The sequence below is a fragment of the Onychostruthus taczanowskii genome, unplaced genomic scaffold (genome assembly GCF_017590055.1).
Source record: "Onychostruthus taczanowskii isolate IOZ18803 unplaced genomic scaffold, ASM1759005v1 scaffold17, whole genome shotgun sequence".
NCBI classification, from domain to species: domain Eukaryota; kingdom Metazoa; phylum Chordata; class Aves; order Passeriformes; family Passeridae; genus Onychostruthus; species Onychostruthus taczanowskii.
In genome coordinates this window covers 10,021,595-10,044,450 of record NW_024498906.1, presented here as the reverse complement: position 1 = coordinate 10,044,450, position 22,856 = coordinate 10,021,595, and the positions used below count along the sequence as shown (strand labels likewise).

General features: G+C 40.8%; 1 protein-coding gene across 2 annotated transcripts in view; it reads left to right on the top strand.

Annotated features, from left to right (window-relative positions):
- The first annotated feature begins 1,438 nt into the window (after positions 1–1,438).
- The window catches only part of LOC121333527 (amine oxidase [flavin-containing] B-like), a 49,785-nt gene continuing 28,367 nt past the window's right edge, over positions 1,439–22,856 (top strand). The window contains exons 1-3 of one of the 2 annotated variants that reach the window (XM_041399945.1): positions 1,439–1,533; positions 19,200–19,294; positions 20,178–20,315. In XM_041399945.1, the coding sequence (XP_041255879.1) occupies positions 1,488–1,533; positions 19,200–19,294; positions 20,178–20,315 (279 nt within the window). In that variant the 5' untranslated portion in view covers positions 1,439–1,487. Of the gene's footprint in view, positions 1,534–6,179; positions 6,352–19,199; positions 19,295–20,177; positions 20,316–22,856 lie in introns of those variants that run through there. The other variant, XM_041399947.1, reaches the window with a different exon arrangement.

The window sequence follows — 22,856 nt, the reverse complement described above, 5'->3', positions numbered from 1 at the left end:
AAAAAATATATTGATTCTTAGAGCCCCAAGAGAAAAATAGGAACCAGAAGAATCCCAGGAATAAGCGTTGTATTTTGGAAACATTAAGAGGTTGTGGCACCTGGCATTAAGTACATAAATATAACCATAGCTAACCTCGGCAAGAGTCCGTAAAATTATCCATTTCTGCTTTTGGAATATCCTTACCCAATTTTCAGTGTTTCATAAGGGATTTGAAATGTCTCTGCAACTATTATTTCTGATAATTTGATAATTGTGTCTGTCTCAGGATAAAGAGGTCTTGGAGTTTGATTTAATCAGACAGATTCTTTCAGAGTAAGAATATGTATTTCAGTTTTAATCTATTTTCTGTACCTTTAATTTTCTTCCCTCCCATTTTGCCTAAAATTGCAGGACTGTGCCCATTGTAGTCAATATTAGTGACTTTCATCACAGCTTCCTGTCTTTGAACTCCATAAACTCTCACTTGAGACATTATGGAAGAGGGACAGGGAGCCCTCTCCAGACTCTCTCTCAGGGCTGCTTTTTGCAATGTACATCTGGAGGACATGGAGAATGACAGAAAATGAACAAGTGTCTTTGGCTCAGAGGGTGTCCTGGAGCTGGGAACTTTGGCTCAGAGGATGTCCTGGAGCTGGGAACTTTGGCTCAGAGGATGTCCTGGAGCTGGGAACTTTGGCTCAGAGGATGTCCTGGAGCTGGGAACATTGGCTCAGAGGATGTCCTGGAGCTGGGAACCTTCTGCCTTGAGCCTGCTGGGTGTGGGAGGTCAGGTACGACTGACGCGACTGCTGGATGGGATCCCTACAGATAAACCAGATCAAACTTATTTTCATGCTTTAAGCATCCCCAAAGCCACTTCTCCTGGTGCCACCCTTACAGTAAAATAGAAACCTGAGCACTGGAAGGCCCATTTTAGTATATATTTTATTTTAAAATTCAATTTCATTTTATAGATTTACATTTTATTTTTCTGGTTCCTCCACTGTCCAGTCCTGACATCCCCGGAACCTGTGCAATTTTTTTTCCAGTACCCTGGGTGTGTAGGGGACCAGCCCGGCGGATTTGATGACACTGTGGCTTCTGGAGGAGCCAGTCTTTGCCCTGTGGGGCTGCGAGCGCCTTGGGGGTCACACTCCGCTCTGTGTTCGGAGGCCGGCCTGCAAAGCACGGACACACCTCAGAGTGCCCACCTCGGCAGCCACAGGCCCCAGGGTGGCTGCAGAATGGATTCCAACACAGCCAAGCAGCGAGCCCCCGCCTGCCGCGCCTTGGCAGCCGCGCTGCTCCACCAGGGCCCGATTCCCTGCCCATGGTGAGGGCGGCAGCAGGGAGCCCGGCAGGGCGGTCGCTGGCCGTGGGTCGGTGCCCGGCCCCAGCTGCAGCACCGTTCCGGCCGGGCCCCGCAGCGGGGGCGGTGCCAGCGCGGGGCGGGACCGGCACAGCCCGGCCGGAGCCGCCGCGGGAGCAGCGGGCCCCGGAGCGCCATGGCCGAGAGATGCGACGTGGTGGTGGTCGGGGGCGGCATCTCAGGTGGGTGCGGGGGCGGCGGGGAGGGCGCGGGGCAGCGCGGCCGGGGATGCGCGACCCCCGCCCGGCCCGGTAAAACCGGCTGAGCACAGCCCCATCGCTCGGACGGAGTGCCGGGTGGTGCAGGCAGAATTTTATTGTTATTATAAACTATTAGTAATGGCAATTGTAGTGTTATTTTAATTTATCTTATTTTTATTGTATAATTTATATTTGGCTGTATTATTATTGATTTTTATTCTTGTTTATTTTTATTCTTATTTATTTTATAATTAATTATTTAAATTATTCTTTATTTAAATTATTATTTTTCTATTATTATATATTTCTATTATTATTTATTTCTATTATTATTTATTTCCATTATTATTATTTCCATTATTTTGGAAATATTATTTTTATTTTATTCTTTTATTATTATTCTTTTATTATTTTATTATTATTTATTTTATTTGATTCTTTTATATTTTTATTATTTTATTCCAAAATTTTTAATTTTTAAATTATCATCTATATCCATTACCATTCATTTTTACTGCTATTGTTCATTTTAATAAATTTTTTTAAAAATTCAATTTCATTTTATAGATTTACATTTTATTTCTCTGGTTCTTCCACTGTCCAGTCCTGGCGTCCCCTGAACCTGTGCAGTTTTTTCCAGTACCCCTGGGTCTTTTGGACAAGCAAGGCTAGAAGCACTCAGCATCCTCTGCACCCAGTGCAGGGGTGTTAGGTAGAGGCCCTCGGTCACATGGGATTAATTTAAATCCTTGGCTGCCTTTTGTTCAGCGCAGGTAGAGGCATAAATGAAAAATGCCTGAAATCAGCTGGGTGGATAGGAAGTTTCTAGCTCCCCTTTCAGCACAGGTATGGGTTTGAGAGCACGAGCAGCCTGGCAGAATGGACAGACAGCGCTGGGGCCCCGGAGCCTTCTTGCACTTGAGTGGTAATCAGCTGTTTTTAACCCAGCCTGGGCTAGAAAACCTCTGTGCCTGCCCACAGTGAATCTCTCCCCTGTGCGTTTTGTTCCGAGATACATGTGCCACATAAATTGTGCATGGGCAGTAGATTTTTTTTTCCCCTGTGCCTTTGGCATATCAGCAGTTGTATTTTGGTCCCTTAGTATAGGGAGGTATAGAGTGACAGCTCCTGTGCCAATCGTGATCTCCTCAGAGCAGAGAGTGTGCATACATCCACAGGTTCAGCAGTATCTCCTGCCAAACCACTAATTACTTATGATCTGTTACAAAATGTGATTTTGTCCATCTGTTTTTCATATGGCTTTTAATTTCCACTATTTCCTTATATATAATTCTAGGTGTGTGTTTAACCATCATGTGAAGGTGTGTAGCATGCCATTTGAATGATATACAAAATGCAGAGACAAAATCATAGGCATTATTTCCTAAGGACTATTCTCTGATAACAAACTGTTTAATAATGTTGGAATGTTTCAAGTATGTTTATACAAACAGCAAAAATTAACCACTGCTTTTCTATAAAGCACAGTGGATTCTGAACACAGTGTTACGGCTAATTTTTAACTTACACCCTGTGTCACAGTGAAACTCAATTAAAGTAATCAGCCCATGGTAAATGTCTTTTCATGCCTTGTAAACAAAAACATTTCCAGTGGCATGGTTTTGTACAGCAGTGGTGCTACATTCCCTCTGTTGAATGAGTTGGAGTGAAAGAGTCAGTGTAACAGCTTTTAAACTACCCTTGTTATCCCCGGTTGCCATGGGAATATTTTCGTGGCAGGCCTGCACAGCCCACTTAGGTTTTTCTGGAAGAGCATCAGGACAGGGGAGCAGTGCTAAGCTCTGGTCAATTGTGTGCCTTAGGTTTTTCTGGAAGAGCATCAGGACAGAGGAGCAGTGCCGAGCTCTGGTCAATCGTGTGCTTCACTCTTTGCCACCTGTAGACAGCAGCAAGTGGCAGGGTGAACCAATTATCTGTTTACTTCCCTCTACACTAAATACCCAGCAAAATGCTCCTGTTTTGTGCTGTCTTCCCGCAAAGGTTGGAAAAATATACAGGCACAAAAATTTTTAAAGTACCCCTCTTCAGTCCCTTTCCTTTAGCTGTGCGTACAGCTCCTGCTCACCTCTGATTCCCACTGTCTGTAAATCATTGAACTTGCAGCCAGATGATGGAACTGTGGTTTTAGATCTCCTTGCACTGATTTAAAACCCCTGCTAACATGCACAGCTGCTGCTGAGATCTCTTCTCCTGTCCACCAGAGAGTAAAGTGTATGATTTTTGAAATGAGGCACCCCTTGGAGACTGGTTTGTTGCTGCTCCACAATTCATGTGTGTTCCTTCAGAAAGTCTCTGGATTTGGGCTGCCTGAGGCTCTTGTGACCAAGGCTCTGTGGTTGCTGCCTGTGAAAACAGCAGAAGGTTCCTGTCACATTGTGGTGTGCTCCAGCCACCTGCTCCAGCCCCAGCAAAGCAGGGAATTGCAGAGCAAACAAAGACTTGCTGTGCCAGCAGGAGCATGCACACAAACAAGTGTCACAGAGCTGCCACTTGGCCATCTCCTTTCTCTTTATTTCTGCAGGTAGAGCAAGCTGTCTGAGCTTTTGCAGGCTGGTCTGAGCATTTGCAGGCTCAGACCCTCTTTGGCAGCAGCTCTGCCTGTCTTTTTATCCAGATGTAATTAGTAGGGTTTAAAATGTAAAGACTGAAATCCTGATCATAAAATAACAGTGCAGAGGTCTTCACAACCCTGGGCAGTCTGTTCTTTTATCTGAAGATGCCACTTCCTTTGCTGAATCATTTTTAGTGTCCTTTATTGCAGGTTTGATAAAAGGGAAGAATAAAACTAAGGAACTGGCCAATTTAAATTTTATGTAATGAAAATATACTCAAAATTAGTCTTAATTTCTTTCAAGTCAAAGTAATGGTCTGTGGCTTTGCTGAAGTTGTCAGGTAATCTCAATAATATTGATGATAATGAAGACCTTTGAGGAACAGGAGGATTTACTAAGGGTAGATTCTGTTTTATGGGTAAAACTTCAGCAAAAGCTTTGGAAATTTTTTGCAGATGGTGCAGATGAAAAAGAAATATTTAAAAAGAAAATTTCCCAGAGTCAAAAAACATATATGAAAATGCTTAGCCACACATTGCGTGAGTATGCCTGGTACTCAAGAATATTTAGATCAGAAGCATAACAAAGGCTCTTAGAGCTGGAATGTGCATCGTGACAGGTTCTTCTCTTTGCTTGGAGGCTCACTTTTACTTTGGAGGGCTCCTTTAGCACGAGGATCAAAACAACTATTAGAAAACTATACAGTTGCAACATCAAACTTGTTTATCTTCTTAATTGAGAAATCAATGACTTCAAATAAAATCTTGAAATCTGCTCAGATATTTTCTTTAAAGACTTTCTCCTTTTGTTTTCAAAAATGTCTTCCTGTCCCTGTTTTTGCCTTGGGAACTGCTTTCCTTGTTTTGTTTTCAATTAGTTTATCAGATTTTATTCTAATCTTATGCTTAAAAAATTGCATCTCTTAAATCTCTAGTGCATAGATTTTACAATCAAAGTGAGGGTAGTTGAATTTTTTTTCCTTAAAGGTGAAGTCTTTTCTTAATTATAGTAAGAAAATTAATACTGTTTGAAGTATGCTTGGTTCTTTGCTGTTCCTGTCATGTTCCTGTAAGCTTAGAACAAAAACATAATGTAAAATAAAGTAATTCTATTGTTATGTTGGGTTTAAAAAATATTTCCATGTCTATTCTTGCATTATATTGATGCCACTATGCTCTCTACTGTTCTTAAGCCTCACTTTCAATTTGTGTGACAATTTAATGTGCTGTATAATTACAGTAGCTCTCACTGCAGCTGTGAACCACTGTCAAGTTACTCCAAAAATAAAAACGAAACCAAAACATTCCAAAACAGACCAGGTGTTTTGAGGGCTATTATCTGATGGTATTCTATCTGTTTAAAAATAGACTGATGCAGAGGGCAAGATTGTTTTTTAAAACAAATCTGGGACAAGTTGTTAAAAAACTATAGATGAAATACATAATATTCAGTAGATACTTGTTTCTTTTTGCCCTCTGGTAGTAAATTACAATGTCTCGATACTCCTCCTCTGAAAAGATAGTTTACCAAACAAGACAATCTTTTTGGAGAACATTACTAGCTGGGAATCCTATGCTAGATGTCCATTTGGAGAAGAAAAAAAACCCACAACACCAAAATTGAGGCATGGATGGAACAGCTGTTCATGATGAACCAGATTGGATCAGTCAGTAGGAGGACTCTGACCCTCTCCAGGGAATGTCACCCTCTCTGGGATGCACTCTGCCAAAGGGGATCCAGGACATTTTCCTGTCAGTTGGCGAGATGGAGCTCTTGGTTCACATTTTCAGTCACCTGTCTCTCTGTCTGACAGCAAGAATTATTACTTTTGTACTCAACCACTCTCATGGCTAAAGCAGTATAAGCCAGTTAGATGGAATCTGCATTTGACTTTTAGACATTTCACAGAAAAAAAAACTTGGCAATGCACAGTAAACAGAACAGAAAGCAGCTGCATAATGTTGTGAAATGGTTGGGTAGCCTAGGCAGCAGGGACAGCTCTTGTAATTCACCATCTGAGACCTCCTAATTGGTCTGAGAGTTGATTTGATAAGAAGCTTTCCAGCCTACCTGCAGGAGCCATCTCATCTCACAAGGCTCAGGGTGATGCTTCATTAAGGAAAGGTTTTTCATTAGCTTATTTAACCATTATGGAAGGGTGTTGTTAGGGAAAGCTCATTCAGTCTGTTCAGCAAAATGTGAAAACTACCATGGAAGGGGAAAAAAGGTAAGTTAGGATGGTAAAATTTTGGGAAAGGAATTGCTGTTGTATGTATTATGGGAAATATGTCTAGCTATTAAGGGAAATAACTGGTAGGGAACCAAAGCTTATGTGCAGCAGTGGGTGTTAAAGTTACAAACGGGAGAATCCACAGGATTTCCTTATCTGTGCTGCTGAATAGCTGTTTTGGTTTTTTTTGTTTGTTTGTTTGTTTTTTTTTCTTTTTTTTTTCTTTTTTTATTCTTTTTTTTGGACTAACCAGATTTTCAGGAGAGACTGAATGCTCTTTGTAAGCAGGTTCTGTGCATTGTTTGCTTGGACAGCCACCTGCAAGGGTGCTTTGAGTTGGTGACATTTGTCAGAGATTGGTCCAGCACTTGACTGGAGCCTAATCACACTGGAGGTGGTGAGTGGTGTTTGTCTGCATTAGGGAGTTTGTTCAGATCAAGTGTGTGATGTTCTGCATTATTTTTTTCACAAAGATATTTCCAGCTGGTTGTCTTGGGAAACTTAGTTTCCTTGATCAAAGATAGTGACATGGAAAGAGTACTTCAATTTTGTGCTCTTCTTCCATGAAGGCACAGTTAAAAATTATTTACTTGGTCATCTTTGGACCAGAGATGTGCACCTGCATCCTCTGTGTCCATCCTCTCTGTTTTCTCCTTGCCTACTTCTCTTTCTTTCATTTTCTTGTAGCATCAAGAGTTTGCCAAAAGATCACATTCTGCGTACTTGTGAATCATGATTTGCTCATTTTACTCCTTGGCACCACCAAGTTCAGGAGTTATTTTAGAGAAATGCAATTCATTGTGCTTCCCCTGCTGTAAGGATTGAACAGTGTCAGTCTCCAGCAAGCCACACGATGTCACACACCACAGGGACACAGGTCTCTGTTAAACACTGGTGCCTGTGGTCCCAGTGGCTGTGAAGAGCAGCCCTCTGCTCTGGCTCCATCCTGGAGCATTCAGGCTGTCTAAGATGATCTCAGGAGTGTGTTGACAAGGATGCTGTTGACTGCTAGAAGTACTCTTACTGTTGTGTGTATGTAGCCTTATCCAAAGCTGGAGAGATGTGCCAAAAAGCTGTGTATTCATGTTTGCACTGCCTAAGAGGCAGCCTGAGCAGTGTGGGCTTACACAGCCCTGACAGTCCCAGAGGTAAACTTCCAGTGCTGCTTGTATTATTATAAACCAGCAGAGAGTTTGCTCTATATTTACATATCTTTCGCAGAAGCTGATGACAATGCATTAGGCCTTATGCTTAATTTAATCAATTCAGAAGGCTTTTCTTCTTCAGAAGTTATTATTCTGTATGTAAACAATCTGGGGGATTTTGGCACATTTCCCACTGCCACGGTTTCCTTCTCCCTAACACAACTGACAACTGTAATTAAATAGTTATGTTATTTCATGATAAAAAGCCATGTTGTCTCTCTACCCCTTCCCAAAAGAGGAGTTGTTTGCCTTTTGTTCTGTCTCTGTTCTGCAGCAGTTATTTCACAGAGTGCACTTATACAGCACTGAAGTTTATCATGCTTATAAAAGTTTACTGAGCAGGGTCCTAGATTATTGAAGCCCTTCCTTTGCATTTCCTTTGCCGACAATGTGTCTTGATGTCCTTGCAAACCACTCAGGGATGATTCTAAAATCAGTCATCATTCCTGGGGAATTGTAGTCATAGGACAGTTTGGGCTGAAAGAGACCTCTAAAAGTCATCTATTCCAACTGCCCTGCAATAAGCAGGGACATCTTCAGCTAGATCAGGTTGCTCAGAGCCCTGTCCAACCTGGCCTTGAATGTTTCCACTGCCTCTCCTGTCCAACCTGTTCAGCATTTCACCATCCTCATTGTTAGAAATTACTTTCTAATCTGAATCTACCCTCTTCTGGTCTAAAAATCATTATCCCTTGTCTTATTGTGACAGGCCCTACTAAGAAATTCATCCTCATATTTCTGATAAACCTCTTTTGGCACTGGGAGCTGTTATATGGCCTTCCTAGAGACCTCTCTTCTCCAGGCTGAACAGCCCAAGTTCTCTCAGACTTTCCTCATAGGAAAGGTCTTTCATCCCTTGGATCATTGTGGGCCTCCTCTGGACCTGCTGAAAGAGGTTCTTATCTTTTTTTGTGGTGAGGACTCCAGGGCTTCAGCCAGGATTTGGTTTCTTGAGGAAATTCCATTCATCTCAATCAAGTTTCAATCATTTAATTTTTATATAGCCATTTTTTAACTTAACATGATTTTCCTTCTGGGCAGATAACTTATTTCATCCTTGTAAACTTATGTCAGATGTTATTATCATTTCTGCCTTGAAGGATGGTCAAAATGGGATCATTCATCTAATCCACTGGTTTTTTTTTTTTCCTTTGTGGGCTGATTAATGTCTAAGGTTTATAATTTTGTAATGCTGCATTATTCTTGTTCAACATTTTTTTTGCTGTTTTCAGTGATCAGTGAGGCTGCACTGCAGGCCATTGGTATTTAAACCATGAATGACTAGCATTCTTCTAAATAACACACCCATGCTCTTGTATTTTGCACAACTTTCTCTGTCCTGTCAGTTTTCTGTTGAAACAGCTTGCTTAAAAGAAAAATCAGTATAAAGTTCACTTGGAAAACCATATTTTCTCCACAAACCACTGTTTAGTTTGGGGTTGGAAGGGAAGAGAAAGAAGAATGGTCATCAGGGTCTCATTTGGGGAGACCCTGAGTTCTGGATAAGTTAGTAATAGAAGAGGTGCTGAAAAGTGCCTGTCAAGCCAGAGAGGAGTTGCATTGACCTAGTCAAGAAACATTGATAATATTATTTATGGGAAGAGATTCTGATTCTGTGCCACCTGCAGCTCCCCAGGACTCAGCTGTGTGAGTTTTGTGGGCTCTTAACAGCATCAGGAGCAGCAGCAGCAATGGTTGGAGAGCAAGGAACCACCCAGGGAAATGATGGGCATCGGGATTTTTGTAGGGGCTCTGTGTGTGATTGTGTAGAGGAAAGGAGAGCAAGGGATAGGATGGGGGAAAGCAAAGTGAAAACCATCCCTGGAAGAATGGGTGGTCTCTAGTCTAGAAAGTCTGAGACCTTGTGGGTTACTTCTAGTCGCTGGCACATCTGGCAAAATAAATGACAGATGCATTAATTTTTATCACTGAAGAGTCTGGCTCTGGCTCATTAGAGGCTTGGGCGTCTTGCAAAGATTAAGTTATGGTGGTGACCTGGCTTCTGTTGGCACTTCATTTTCAGGTGTTTACAAAGTTTGCTGAAGTTTTGATTCATTTTAAAGCTGCTCATCTTACAGATATTACTTTGTACTATTCGACTGTTTCATGCTTTTCAGTTTCACCCAGCTGGAAGTGAGGAGGGTGGGAGGAAAGATGCCCCTGTAGCCTCCTGCCTCCCAGGCAGCTGCTCTTTATCTTGATAGTATAATTCATATATAAAACATTGAATTGAGTCTGTTCAGTTGACTGCACACAGCAACAGCTGATCAAACAGCAGGTTCATGCTGTGCACCATGATTACCTGGATTACTAGGATAGCTTGAGTATAAACTGGGCTCATTTTTGCTTGAGTGATAAATCTATGTTTGAATGTATTAAATATTGCAGCAAGACACCTCTTTTGTTCCAATATGAATTAATTTTTTATGAGGTGGCTTGGCCAGAGGCTGAATCAGTGCATTATGCTAAATAATGAGCACAAATGAGGAAAGGAAAGGGTGTGAATGCTTTTTTTCCCTCACTTTAGATATTTATCTATTCTTTCATGTTTCCTTCACCATTTTTGCCCCTACACATTCTATCAGAATGGTACAATTCTAGTGGTAGCAGTTTTTCTTTCATAGCAGTGATGTTTTTATGAATTGTTTGGCTCAAACTTCCTCCTGCCTGCACTTAGAGATGGATGGATGGATGGATGGATGGATGGATGGATGGATGGATGGATGGATGGATGGATGGATGGATGGAAGTCACAAGTCATCTTATTTACTGGCTCTCTTTTGGGGTTCTCTAGATGATATGTACATTCTCAGCCTTTGGCATCTCAGCTGGGGAATGATTTGGGCTTTCAGCAGGGTTCATCTTAATTTTTTGGTTGATCAAATAAATAAAATGTTCACAAATCCTTGTAGGCTTTACAATTTAGCCTCTGTGAGTGTGTGCACACCTACTTGTATATGTGGGCTGTGATGATGATAGGAATTTCCAAAGAGTCTCTGGGGTGTGGCTGTTTGGAAGTGGCATTGAGAGGTGCTCAATATAAATCTGTAATTGTTACATGCTATTTGTGTGAAAATAGTTAGCTGAAGATCAATTAAAATGTGAAACAAAATGGGCAGCCATGGAATGAGGGCATGATGAGTCTGCTGAGCTTTGCTGTTGCCCAGCCTGGCCTAGGTGAACACCTGTGAGTCATTAGATACTGAGAAATCTGGGAAATTACATGTTAATCTTTAATTTCAAGGTATGAGAATGATAGTCTGTTTATTTTTTAAGTTCACTTCTTCCAGTTGATTTTGTTTTTTGAGCATTTACTTTTCTCAGAGGACTAAAAAAAAATAAATTGTTGCTTGAGAATAAGCAAGACTTGGCAAAACAGATAAGCATTTCTCTTCTGAGGCAACTGTTGCATAATTTTACAAAATTTTCCAGATGCAGCTTAGCCTTTTTTTTCCCACATTGCTGTGTATGGAAGACAAAACTATTCTTCAGAGTAAATCTGACTGGCATTTTATTTGCTTGTGGATCTCTTCATAATAGTAATGCCTAAAAGGATGCCTTTAGGAAAGTGCCTGTATAGACCCTCAGCCAGTTCACTGTGCTCAGCTTTATTTGATCCAGTGCTATGATCTGTTTGCTGTAGCACTTTCAGTTCTCTCTATCCTTTTTTTTCCCCTCTATTTTTTTCTGTTGTGTTTCAAGGCAGCCCAGATTGTAAACTAGCAGAAAGGGATGCCTAAGCTAAAGGAGGCCCTGGGACTGAGGGTGTGTGATAATATCAGAGTATAAATGACAATTATATTATTTATATTATTATTAATATTAACGTTTTCAGTGTGTCCTGGAGCCCTAACAAAGGACACATAGAATGTGTTTGGGTTTTTTACCTGACTGAAGCCTAGAAGAAGACTTCTGACATGCTGTAAAGTGTGAGGTGGCCATGGCTGTTCATGACAAGTCCATTAAATGAAGAGAACACAGTAAATGATTGATACTAGAAATACTCAACCTTTGAAAATCTGGAGTGCCCAGTTTTGTCAGTATGAAGTTTCAAGGGGAACTTCAGATGTAAAAGTGAAGTGGAAACGAGGGAAGCCTTGGGCAGAACAGCTGTGCATTCAGTGCTTAAGCCTGGGTATGACTGAACCAAAGATGTTGGGTTTCCACCCAAATGCCACAAATTGTCTTAATCCCATGCTTGGCAGAGTTTGAGCTTAACACCCCACAACTTTGGTCAGCCCACTTATATCTGCCCAGGCTCTGTATCACTCAACCAGCTGCAATGCCTGGGACAAGCATTGGCTGAATGTTTGCAATTCTGATTTTAAGAACTTATTAAACGCTGCTCCCTGCACCGTGGATGGATCATCCAGGAGCTCTTGCAGGGAGATCACAGCTGGGACTAGAGTTTATGCTGCCATGAAGTCCCATTAACTCATGGGGATGCTCATATTGACCTCAGTGACAAAATTACAGAAGTAGAGCTCAGACAGAAAAACTCATTACCTTGGCTAGACAATGAAATGCCAACAGAAATAAATTATATTTGCTCATAGAGTGCTGTATCTTAGGCAGAAATGTTAGGTCTTTTGTACAAATATTTTAAGTAAATGTACATTTTAAGCAGATAGGTTGATAATGTCTCTTTTTGCTCCTTGGGGTTTCTGAAACTGTAATTGTGTTGTTTTCCTAAGCTCTGTAATGTTCTAGGTGAGTGATATTAATTTTAATGGCATTAATTGCAGCACAGTGATACAGTTTAGAAAAACAGAGTATCTCTCCCCATAGCCAAAATACTTGGGTCAAAAAAGAGTTGCTTTGCTAGTTTTCACTGTACTGTTTAGGCATGAAGGTAAGGCATGACGAGAGTGACAACTTACATTGGCCCAGGTCTACTGTGGTTTTAGGTTCTGAACTGTAATTTTTGAATTTTCTTCGGTAAGATTGAGTCAGAAGTCTAAATTACTATTGTTAAGATGGCCCACATTAGAGAAGTTAAAAGGTTGCCTTCACAATGAAGGCACAGTATTCTTCACAAGAGCAAAATTCCTTGACCTTTCCATAATGTGAGGAACCTTACAAAACAATCCTGTACGACCTTAACTCACCCAGACCCTGGGCCAACACAGGTTTTGCTTTTTTGTTGCTGTTGTTGTCTTGCTTTTTGTTTTATTTACAATCCATATCTACAATGCCTTGCAGGCATTGTTGTCTGAAGCCATTATTTCAATTTAAACATTTTAGCTGGCTGATGATGAGTGATGGAGCTAAAGGTGACCAGCGCCAGGTTCAATCTCTCAGTGGTGGAGCAGTAATCAGATTGTGTTCATTAGAGCACAGACAAGACCAAGGCTATTAAATTGCAGTTTCTGGCACAGCAATGCAATGAAGAAGCTGTGGAGCACCAAGGAGAAATCCCACTGGTGCAAAATTTCTGCTTGGCTGTGGGTGAGGTCTTCTCCCTGCTCCTGCCCTCCATCCCTCCAGGGTCACAGTGACATGGAAACCGTCGCTAATGCTGGTGGCACTGAATTGCAGGATGTTGTGGGGACATTTCTTAGAAGGAGGTCAGAGAGCCCTGAGTATAAACAAGGACGAGTTTTGTTTGAATTTTTGAGTAATTAGGTCTAAGCAACAGCAAACTGGATTCTTCCGCTAACCAATGTAATTTTTACGTGCTTGAAACTTAATTCCTGATTGATGGAGAGTTTTTTCTCTTTCCCCCACAAATTACCTCACCTGCTTGGGGCATATTCCTCTCAGTTTCTTCTTATTGACCTCATTCACTGCAACTGTCTTGGCCACTATTGGTGATGTTCTCCCCAAATGTTCTTCTGCAGTATTAACAGACGGATTCTGTTTCTTTGGGTACAGTGCAGCAGTTTTGACCAAATTAATTTATTTGCTGTATGTATTTTGCAAGTGTTCCTAAGCATCAAAGATGGTAGGTCAGGGATACTGTACAAAGACATCTAGTAGTGAGGAAAGTTGTATTTCCCATGTCATCCTACAGCAATACCAGTTTCTATAACTTTTTTGTAGGTTTTGACAGATTTCCTGGAGTTTTTTCTTAATATTTTGGATACTTCAGGTGGGGATTTTTGAATTTATTTATTTGGGTTTGGGTTTATTTTTTAGTGGGTTTTTTTTGAGATTCTTTATCACTTAAATTAAGAAAAGAAGTTAAATTCATGGCATCTCTGCTCAAGATGAGAGTTATATTCAAGATCAAGAAGAATACAAAGAATAAATACTAAAATAACAGTTTTAGTGTATTAAATATCCATGGACATCCATCTGTTGAATAATTGAATAATTCTGTTAAAAATACTTGAGTTCATCTACTTCAGACTCTGAACTGAAGTCTTACTTGTCTGTGTATAATCAGTTGTGATATGTTTCCTTTTTTTGCTGTCAGTCTTGTGAAACATTTTTGCATCCCACAATTTCTCCATTAACCCCAGGGCAGAGGGCTGCGCTTGTTCTGCAGGCTGAGTGTTATCCCATTTCCAAGGTGCATTTTTGGGCACCTGATGCTGAGCCTGGTGCAATGTTGGTTCACTGCTCTGGGCTGAACCAAGGCTGCTCTGCCCTCTGGCTCTGTGCAAAGCAGCATCTGCTACCTGACATCTCTGCAGATTCAGTCATTTAGATGTGGCTGAACAGGTTGACAACCAGGAAAAAAAAAAAAAAAAGCCCTTTGCAAACATACCTTTTGTGTCAAAATAAATACAGGGAGGAAAATGTTGGCAAATTCCATGAATTGGAGGAAGTTCTGCATTAAGACCTGCAAGTTAATACAGCACAAGTACAATGGCAGCATTTCTTCCTACTCAATGTATAATTTTAGTCAAAGGGAGGAATTTTTTATGGTTATAAGGTGAACATTTTTTTTTGTGCCAGCCATTTTAGAAGCTATTAATTGTATGCCTGTGGCTTAGAATTTTCTTTGCTCCTTCCATGAACTAAAATTTAGAATTTGTAGATGGTTTTTATAATTATATAAGAGAAGCAAATTTTTTTCCTAGAAAAGAGATAATAATTATGGAGGAACATGATTAAGTAGTGAGTAATACAGAGGAAGTACAGCTGGAACGCCTTCAGAAATTTACAGCTTTACAGAGATGCAACTTCCAGTCATGCCTTTCTAGTGTTTTTTTTTTTCTGAAATGCTAAGATTAAAGGGTGTTTCAGTAAAATTGCTAATTCCAGGCAGAATAGAATGGTGTTATTAAATTTCAGTTTTTTTAGAAAATATACTTTAAAATACTCTTTAGATAGTCAAATATATTTGATCATTGGGCTACATTGTAGGGCACATGGGGGTCAGATGAAAAATGAGACTCTTCTCTCATTTGCCAATTCAAATATAAACATGATAAATATAATATTTATATTATATATAATACAAGTATATGTAATCTAAATAAACACACACATATATATGTATATAAATAAACATATATATTGAAGGTTGGGCTCTATTATCTTTGAATTATTTCTAAGCTTAATGATTCTGTGATTCTACAAAATAGCAGTTTGGACTTTGCCCTAGCACAAATATTTAAGATTCTCTGTTTTAAAAAAGAATTAAAAATCTGAATTAGTCATTCTCTCAGGATAAGAATACTGTTGATGTTAGGAAGTGAGGTTGTAATGAAGCTGTGTAGTGAAATGATGCAGTTTGAGAGGTTTAGTAGGTACAGAGACATCAAACAAGAAAGAAAGAAGTTGGAACTGAAGATGAAATAGTTACTGTGATGATTACATTTGAGTCCAATCTGTGTGAATGCAGAGTGCTGCACGATGGGGAAAGAAATGATTTTCGTGACTTGAACTTGTGTTATAAGATTCTGGGGGAGGCAATCTCCCACCAGCATCTCTGGGTGGCTGCCTTGGGTACCGGGTTGCCATGGTGACAGATGGAGGCTTGCCCGGTTAAGCATCCTCTAAACACCGTGGTATTTTCAGTCTCGGGCTTCAAATAATCATCTTTGCTTCTTTGTTGTTTGCATTAATTAGCTGCCTATTGGTTCTCTGAGAAGAACTGCAGGTGAGGCTGCTTTACTGTTTGATTTCTGCTGTATCTCTCTCTGTATATTTATATAGGGCTCTCTGTGGCCCCTGGGAGAAAGCTGACCTGCGCTGGAAACTGCACCCAATTTCTGTCTTCTGTGAAGTGGTGGCAAAAGTGGCTGAGCCCTTATATTGCAATTCAGATCTGATTCTACTGAAATGCTCCTGGGGAGCAGGGAAAACTGCTTTTGGGTGACAAAACACTGTGCATAGGAGCAATAATAGCATCAGTTACAGTTTTGGATGGTTTTTGCATTTGAATGCAGCTCTTTGCCTTGCTTGTGAGGAATGGGGGCAATATCAAATATCTGCCTTTTGTTAGTGATGTTTTAAAGTGGCAGGTAAGCCAGAGGCAGTGCTGGAATGTGAAACGTGTGAAGGGTTAAACTTCTCAAGAGGAGACCTTATATCATGTGTGACTGATTTTTCCAGGCTTTGCTTCACAGCCACTGTGTGTGCTCTGTCTGCAACAAGTGAGGCACAGGGAGACCAGTCTGCCTCTTGCTCAGAAAAGAGGTTGTGGTTTGTGGGGTTTTCTGCAGCAGCTGTTAGTTTGTGAAATGCAAACCTCAACCTCATGCCCCAATATTCACATTCTAGTGTTCATTTCCATTTTAATATGCTTTTGTTGCTGTTCCCAGTGCCTTCCCTGCCCTTGTACTACTTTGGCTCAGAGCTCTCCCTCCACAACATCCAGTCCCCTCACTGTTATTATAGTGACAGTCCAAGAGCCCCTTTGGGGCCTTTGGTCCAGCTCCAGGAACAGGTATGGAGTGATGTGGCAGTACTGTGATTCCCAGTGTGTGAGGTACCAAAAACCAGCAACATTCCCACCTGACACTTGCACTATAATGTGGTATTTGTCACCAGCAGCCTTGAGTTATCCTGTTCTGTGTGTGCTGGGAGACCTCCTCTGGTCCTTTGCTGTGCCCTCTGACTCTCCTGAGCCTCTGCCTTTGCTTCTTCCATCTTTTTCCTGTTGTGTGTTTGTGATGATTTCTGCACCAAACTTGGGCCCAGAACAGAGCTGTGAAGTGGCTGAGAGGAAGGGGGGGGACCACCAGCCCTTGAACTGATCAGGTGATGCTTAGTTTGGGAACCCTGCAGACTGCATCTTCCAATCCCCAAGGACACATCCCTCCCCGTGTAGAGATCAGATGTGCTGGAGGATGGGCATGGACAGGGCAGTGAGATATAACAAACCTCAACACTGTTCTGGTTTTCTGTTTTTGCTTCAGGAAAGAGGAAACTCCTGTCCATCTTTAACAGGTCCATGTGTGAATGTGGCAGGGGGTGGGGGAAAGGTGGCACATGCCCCAAAATGGGGAGTAAATCTAAGTAGGTGCAATCAGGTGGATGAAAGGTGCAGGAGGAAACGAGGAGGTAGTACCTGGGCTGCCAGTCAGCTGCAGTTCAGTGGAATCTAGAGAGTTTTCCTTTTACAAACTTCTCTCTTGGTTCAGCTCCTGGGAATAAACTGCCTTTGTTCCCAGCTGCACTGCAGTGTTTATTCATTAGATTTTAATAAAGAAAGTCAAATCTCATATCCCTTAATCAATGTTGGTAACTGAATGCTATTAATTGATTACTCAATACCTGTTAGCATGAAAAGCCAGCAGAGACCTTCAGTGACAACAGCCTTCAGTTTATGCATTCATTCTGTAAATTATTAATAACTGCTATTGATTGTCTCCCAACTGATGAAATATTTGTCTTTTTTGAGTAGTAACTTCTTTATTTCTTTGACAGATAAGCCAGATTTATTTAGGAGATTTGTTGCTTACTTTTTCTCCAGGAGCCAATCTCTCTTTGCAATTTGTTTGAAGGGGTTGTCCATGTTTACATACCATGGCTGTTTCTGTATTATGTTCTTCCTTGGTATTTTCAAATATTTTTGCGTGTAGTCAAGGCCACTGATCCAGCCAGATGTTTTTGCAATATAATTTCCTCAGTAGGAAGTACAGAAAGACCTTTATCAGTTTCATTACTGGCTTTCTCACCAATACTTATGTGAAAACCCAAGATAAATAAGCCCATGAAACTGGGGGATAAAAAAAAAAGGCAGTATGTTTTAATGGAAACATCTGCAGCTGTTCTTCAGAAAATGTCAAATTCTTTAGATACATAGGTCTCTACACTATTGTGACTTTTTTTTCCTGTCTTTTTAATTTTTTTTTTTTTTTTAATGGGGAAAGAAAGAGCTTAACTGCAGCACATTGCAGCAGTTTTGCTACAGGGAAGGGGACAGGATTGAGTTCTCCTACTCCCAGTTCATGAGTTGGTGACCAGAATGTTCTGTAGCCTCTCCCCAGGACTGTTATATTTTCCTCATTTTCATTTAATTCAGTCCTGCCATGTTAGCTTGGGCCATCTGTTTTTGCTGTCAGTTCTTTTTGCCATTTCTTCCACGGCTGCTTTCTGCTTGGAACAATCTGTTTGGATGACAACTCAAAAACTGCATGTACTAGGACACACAGAGGGAGCTGATTGCATTCTCATGGTAACAAGGCAGGGAGCCAGAAAGGATGGATAAATTATGATGTATGAGTGTGGCTTCCAGCCTGGCCTCTTGCTGAACTTTATTCAGCACATCCTGTTGGTTCAAAAGGATGATACAACCTGCTAGAATATGACTCCTGTCCTACTAGAAATTCACATGTGGCCAAAGTAAGCACCTCAGTTTATTTAAATCTCAGTTTGTGTGCTGAACTAAAAGTCAGAGATGATCTTAGGAAGTTGAGAAGATCTGGATTCCCTCCAGGTACACCCTTTCTAGCTCTCTTCGTTCCCACAGGAGCTTGACACACTTGCTGCAGGGCTTGACTCTGATATTTTCCACTGCAACTGTGAGCATTTATGACATCACAACTAAAAAGAGATATTGCCTCCTCTATTTTTACTGTTCCTTCACTTGGGTGTCTCAGCTCCAAGAGTCGCAAGATGGAAATAAAATGTATTCAAAAATGGATGAGAAAAAAGCAATTTTTTGGGGTAGACTTAACCATACTTTTAATTCTTGTTGCCACACACAGTTGCACATTCTATTTCTTAGTCAGACCATGTGTTCTTCTGGAGATGAAACCCCTGACCTGACTGTGTGGGAACTTTGCTACTGTACTTCAAAATATTCAGAACTGGAAAGAAGAGACATAGAACAAGTGTCAGGAAAACTTCACAAATTTAGGACAATCCTAATAATACTTCTTCATTTTTTGTTGTTGTTGGGGTTGTAAACAATTAAATGTTGGGGAGGGCAGCTTTCTGTTTAGAAGCAGTAAAGTTTGTAAGTTCTCTGCCTGGCTGGGTGACCAAGTGCTGGCTGATGCATCAGAATTTCTGAGCCTGTGGTGCAAAACTTGCTCAGCACATGTAAAACTGGACAACAAACTTTAATTTGATGGCTTCAGTTCCACTTAGTGATTATTGGGTTTTGAGGGTTTTAATTCCACCGCCTCACCACTCTGGCATAGTGTTTGAATGAAAAATTCAGGGTTTGGATGGACAGCTATGAGTGCAGTGCATACGCAAAAGTATTCTTGAATTGCTTTTCTTTTTATCTTTTAGGTCTCTCAGCAGCCAAGCTACTGACTGAGTCAGGCTTGAATGTGGTGTTGCTGGAAGCCAATGACAGAGTTGGGGGAAGAACTTTCACCGTAAGGGTAATTATCCCCAGAGCCATTTATATACTGCATATTCATACTTACAGTGTGTGCCATGTGAGGGAAAATTTCTAAAGAACCAGCAGGTGGGAAATTTCCTGATTGTGTATCAATAAGAGAAGGGAAAGACTGGTATAATGGTAGGGACAGAATATTTCTGTGATCTTCAGGCTCCGGAGTCATCCGTCTGGGAAGGAGAGCAAAATAAGCTAAGTTTGAAATTAATTTCTTGGGGAAAGACACTGCAGAAATCTCTGTGGAAAAAACACCCATGAGGCCAGCCATGCTGTGAAGAGTCTTGAGCTGGGCTGTGGCATGGCCCATACAGAGTGGTGTAGGGCCACTCTGTGAGTGTCACTCACTCTGTGAGTGTCAGGGCTGGTTAAGAATTGGAACAGCCATGTCTCCCTTCACTCCTTTCTTCTTTCTGTCTTGGCATGGGACACCCCTTCTCACTCTGCCCATTAGAAAATCTTGCTTGTGCTGCTTTGTAGGATGGTGTGTTTTAAACTGGTCATTGGTGAGGTGCCTGACTGAGAAAGAGCTGCATAGCTGTCTCTGAATCTTTCCTCTCTCTGCCTGCCAGGTTCTTTCCTCTTTTTAAGGCTGTCATGTAACAATGGGTCACCTATTCTGGTTATGAACTCCAAATTATAATCAACATGCTGGTTATGAACTCAAGTATTCACCACACCAGAACTCTACCAAAGAATTTGTTTTCCTTGGGGAGAAGAATCTTAGCCAAAGTGCTCTGGGAATATTTAATTTCATTTTATTCCTCTGGATTGCTCTTTTAAGTTGAGTGCTATTTACAAAGGGCTTGTCTCTTATGGTTTTGTGGTTTTTTTCTTCCCTTTTGTGTGTGTTGTGTGTGATAAACCAGAATAAGCAAGTTAAATACGTGGACCTTGGAGGAGCTTACGTGGGGCCAACACAGAATCGTCTCCTGAGGCTCTCTAAAGAGCTGGGAATAGAGACATACAAAGTGAATGAAGTTGAGCACCTGATTCACCATGTCAAGGTAAGAGATGTTCTCAAGCTGCTGCTGTAAACATGAACATTGTATTGATGTTTTTCTCCTTGTTTTCCACTCTTGCTGCAGTGAAGAATACCTGTTTGAGTATGCAGCATCTGAGTTTGTTGGTTACAAAAATAAGTGTGTTGATAATGAAATCACCAACAGATTTCTATACTAGTACAAATTTTGAGACACGCATATTTATTTGTGTACCCTGTGGGTGCATCCTGTTATTTCATGCCTTGTTTTTTGGTCTTGCCTCATAGTTGAAAGCTCTCAAAAAACTTCCTTGTTTATGAACAGTGCAGCTGTGACTCTTCTGTGCAGGCCAGCTCTGATATGCACTGCCCAAGGAGTCTGAAAATCCCTTTCAGAAGTCCTGGATGTATCTCCAGGGGAGCTGAAAGTCTCTCAGGATGGGCTTCCTAAACCAGTGACATTTATTACGCTGATGAAAGAAATGTGAAAGGCTGTGTCTGGTTTTGCTGATGAGGAGACTTAACATACGGAGTAGCAAAATAGTAACTGGAAAAGGCTCTGGGAATCAGACAGTCTTGTGGAGGCAGATCTGAGCCTCCACATGGTCTGAAATAGAACAGCTATGGCAAAGCTGTTAAAAAGCCCACGTATTCTCAGTAGTCATTCTCCAAAAGAGCATCCTTTCTCCTTTCCTGATACAGACCAGTGTTGCAATTGCACAGAAGGGAAACTTTCCTTGTTAGACCCAAGGAAGTTAACTCTGGGTTTCATTATGTGCTTAGGAAAAGCCATTGGACAATGACTAGCAAAATATTTGTAGTTGATGTTTGGTCAAAGGTTAAAGACATTGACAGTTTTTTAAAAGAGCAGTAGAGAAAAAATGTCCTGTCATGTTTTCCATTATTTTTTCCACTCAATTGTTGTAAAAAAAAAGTGTTCTCAAAGTGATTTGCTATGGTGGCTGTTTGTAATTACCATTTCTGTAGTAGAACTAATGGATACTTCCACACTGCTCTGTTTTGTGTGCCTCTGGCATCATCTTCAAAGCCAAATTTTCTGTTTGTTCACCGTATTTAGCCTTCAAATCTCCCTGACAGTGATAGGAGGTGATGCCACAAGCGAAACACTTGACATGGCCAGTCAGGATGCCTAGCTTTTCAGGGCAGCCTGCTGTCCTGAAAAGCATGGTGGCATTCCAAAATACTGCCGGAAATCACTGTTTATTGGGGTTGTTCCCAGTCAAGTGTTGCAAGTCTCCAAGGAGAGAGATCCCAACTGCTGGCTGGGTACTCCCAAGCCATGCTAAGAGCCTAAAGGTTATATGGAAACAGTTTGTAGGATTAATTGCCTGTAGGAGTTCCTGAAGAGAACAGGGAGAGAACTGTGTGCCAGAACTCCTGGTAGCCAAGGAAGAGGCAAAGAGAAGAGATAATTCCACAGTCAGCTTCACATCCTTTACATTTTGTAATTTCATTCATTTAAAATCCTTTATTTCCATTTTTCTCCTGTGTTTATACAGTTGTGGGGAATCATTTACATAGCTGAAGAATTGCTCACAGTTAAATAATTGGTATGTGAGCACTATATAATAAATATATACACACACACTGTCTTGTGGCCAAATCTTGAGCATTTCATTTGGCATGTGAGCACACTATATAATAAATATATACACACACTGTCTTGTGGCCAAATCTTCAGCATTTCACGTATTTTCAACACATTCCTTGCAGGTTTCTGAGCCATGTGGCTTGTCCATGGTTTCCCTGAAAATGAGCAGTGCTCATGTGCTTCTTGAAATCTAGGCAGTGCTCCCAAGTTGCAGATTCAAAGTACACAAAGGGCTGTGTCTCCTGTGTGAATTTGAACTCACATGCTAACCCAAGCTTTGTGGCTGTGGTCAAGTGTAATTAATTCTGGACCACAAAATGATCCGAAACCTAAAGGTTTTAATTCTTCTTTTGCTACACAAAAATCAGGCATCACAGTGCAAAATCAGCCTCTGTTTTTACTTATACCCAAAGGCAAAATAAAGCCTTTCATAGTTAATTAAATTCATTTTAGAGGCTTTTTAATACAAGTAATATATGCAGCTTCTTTGTACTACAGAATGAAAAGAATGCATTTTGTTGATCTCTGGGTGGGTCTCTGCTAATTAGGCTTTACCAACTTGATTGGGTTGCATGGTTCTTTTCTCCTTTAATCTTTTTTAATGCCAGGTTCTATTGTGAGATTATTTTTGGTCTTGCTTATATTACGTGTGATATCTTCACAGAAACTCAAAATTATGTTTCTTGCCCTACATTTTTTTTTCTTTTCCCTCCACTTGTTAAGCAGCCTTTTTCATGGTCTTTGAAAAGAGATTAGTATGTTCTTTTCATTTTTGTAAATACTGGTTCATCAGCCTTAGTGAGAAAATTAGTATAGCTCCGTAAGTAGTATTTGGTAGGCAAATTGCTGCCTGAACACCACTGATTTTTCAATAGCCTAACTGAAATTAGGTTCATAAATCAAAATTTAAGAAGCAAAAGCAGAACTGTCTGAGAAGTCTTCTCCTAACAATTC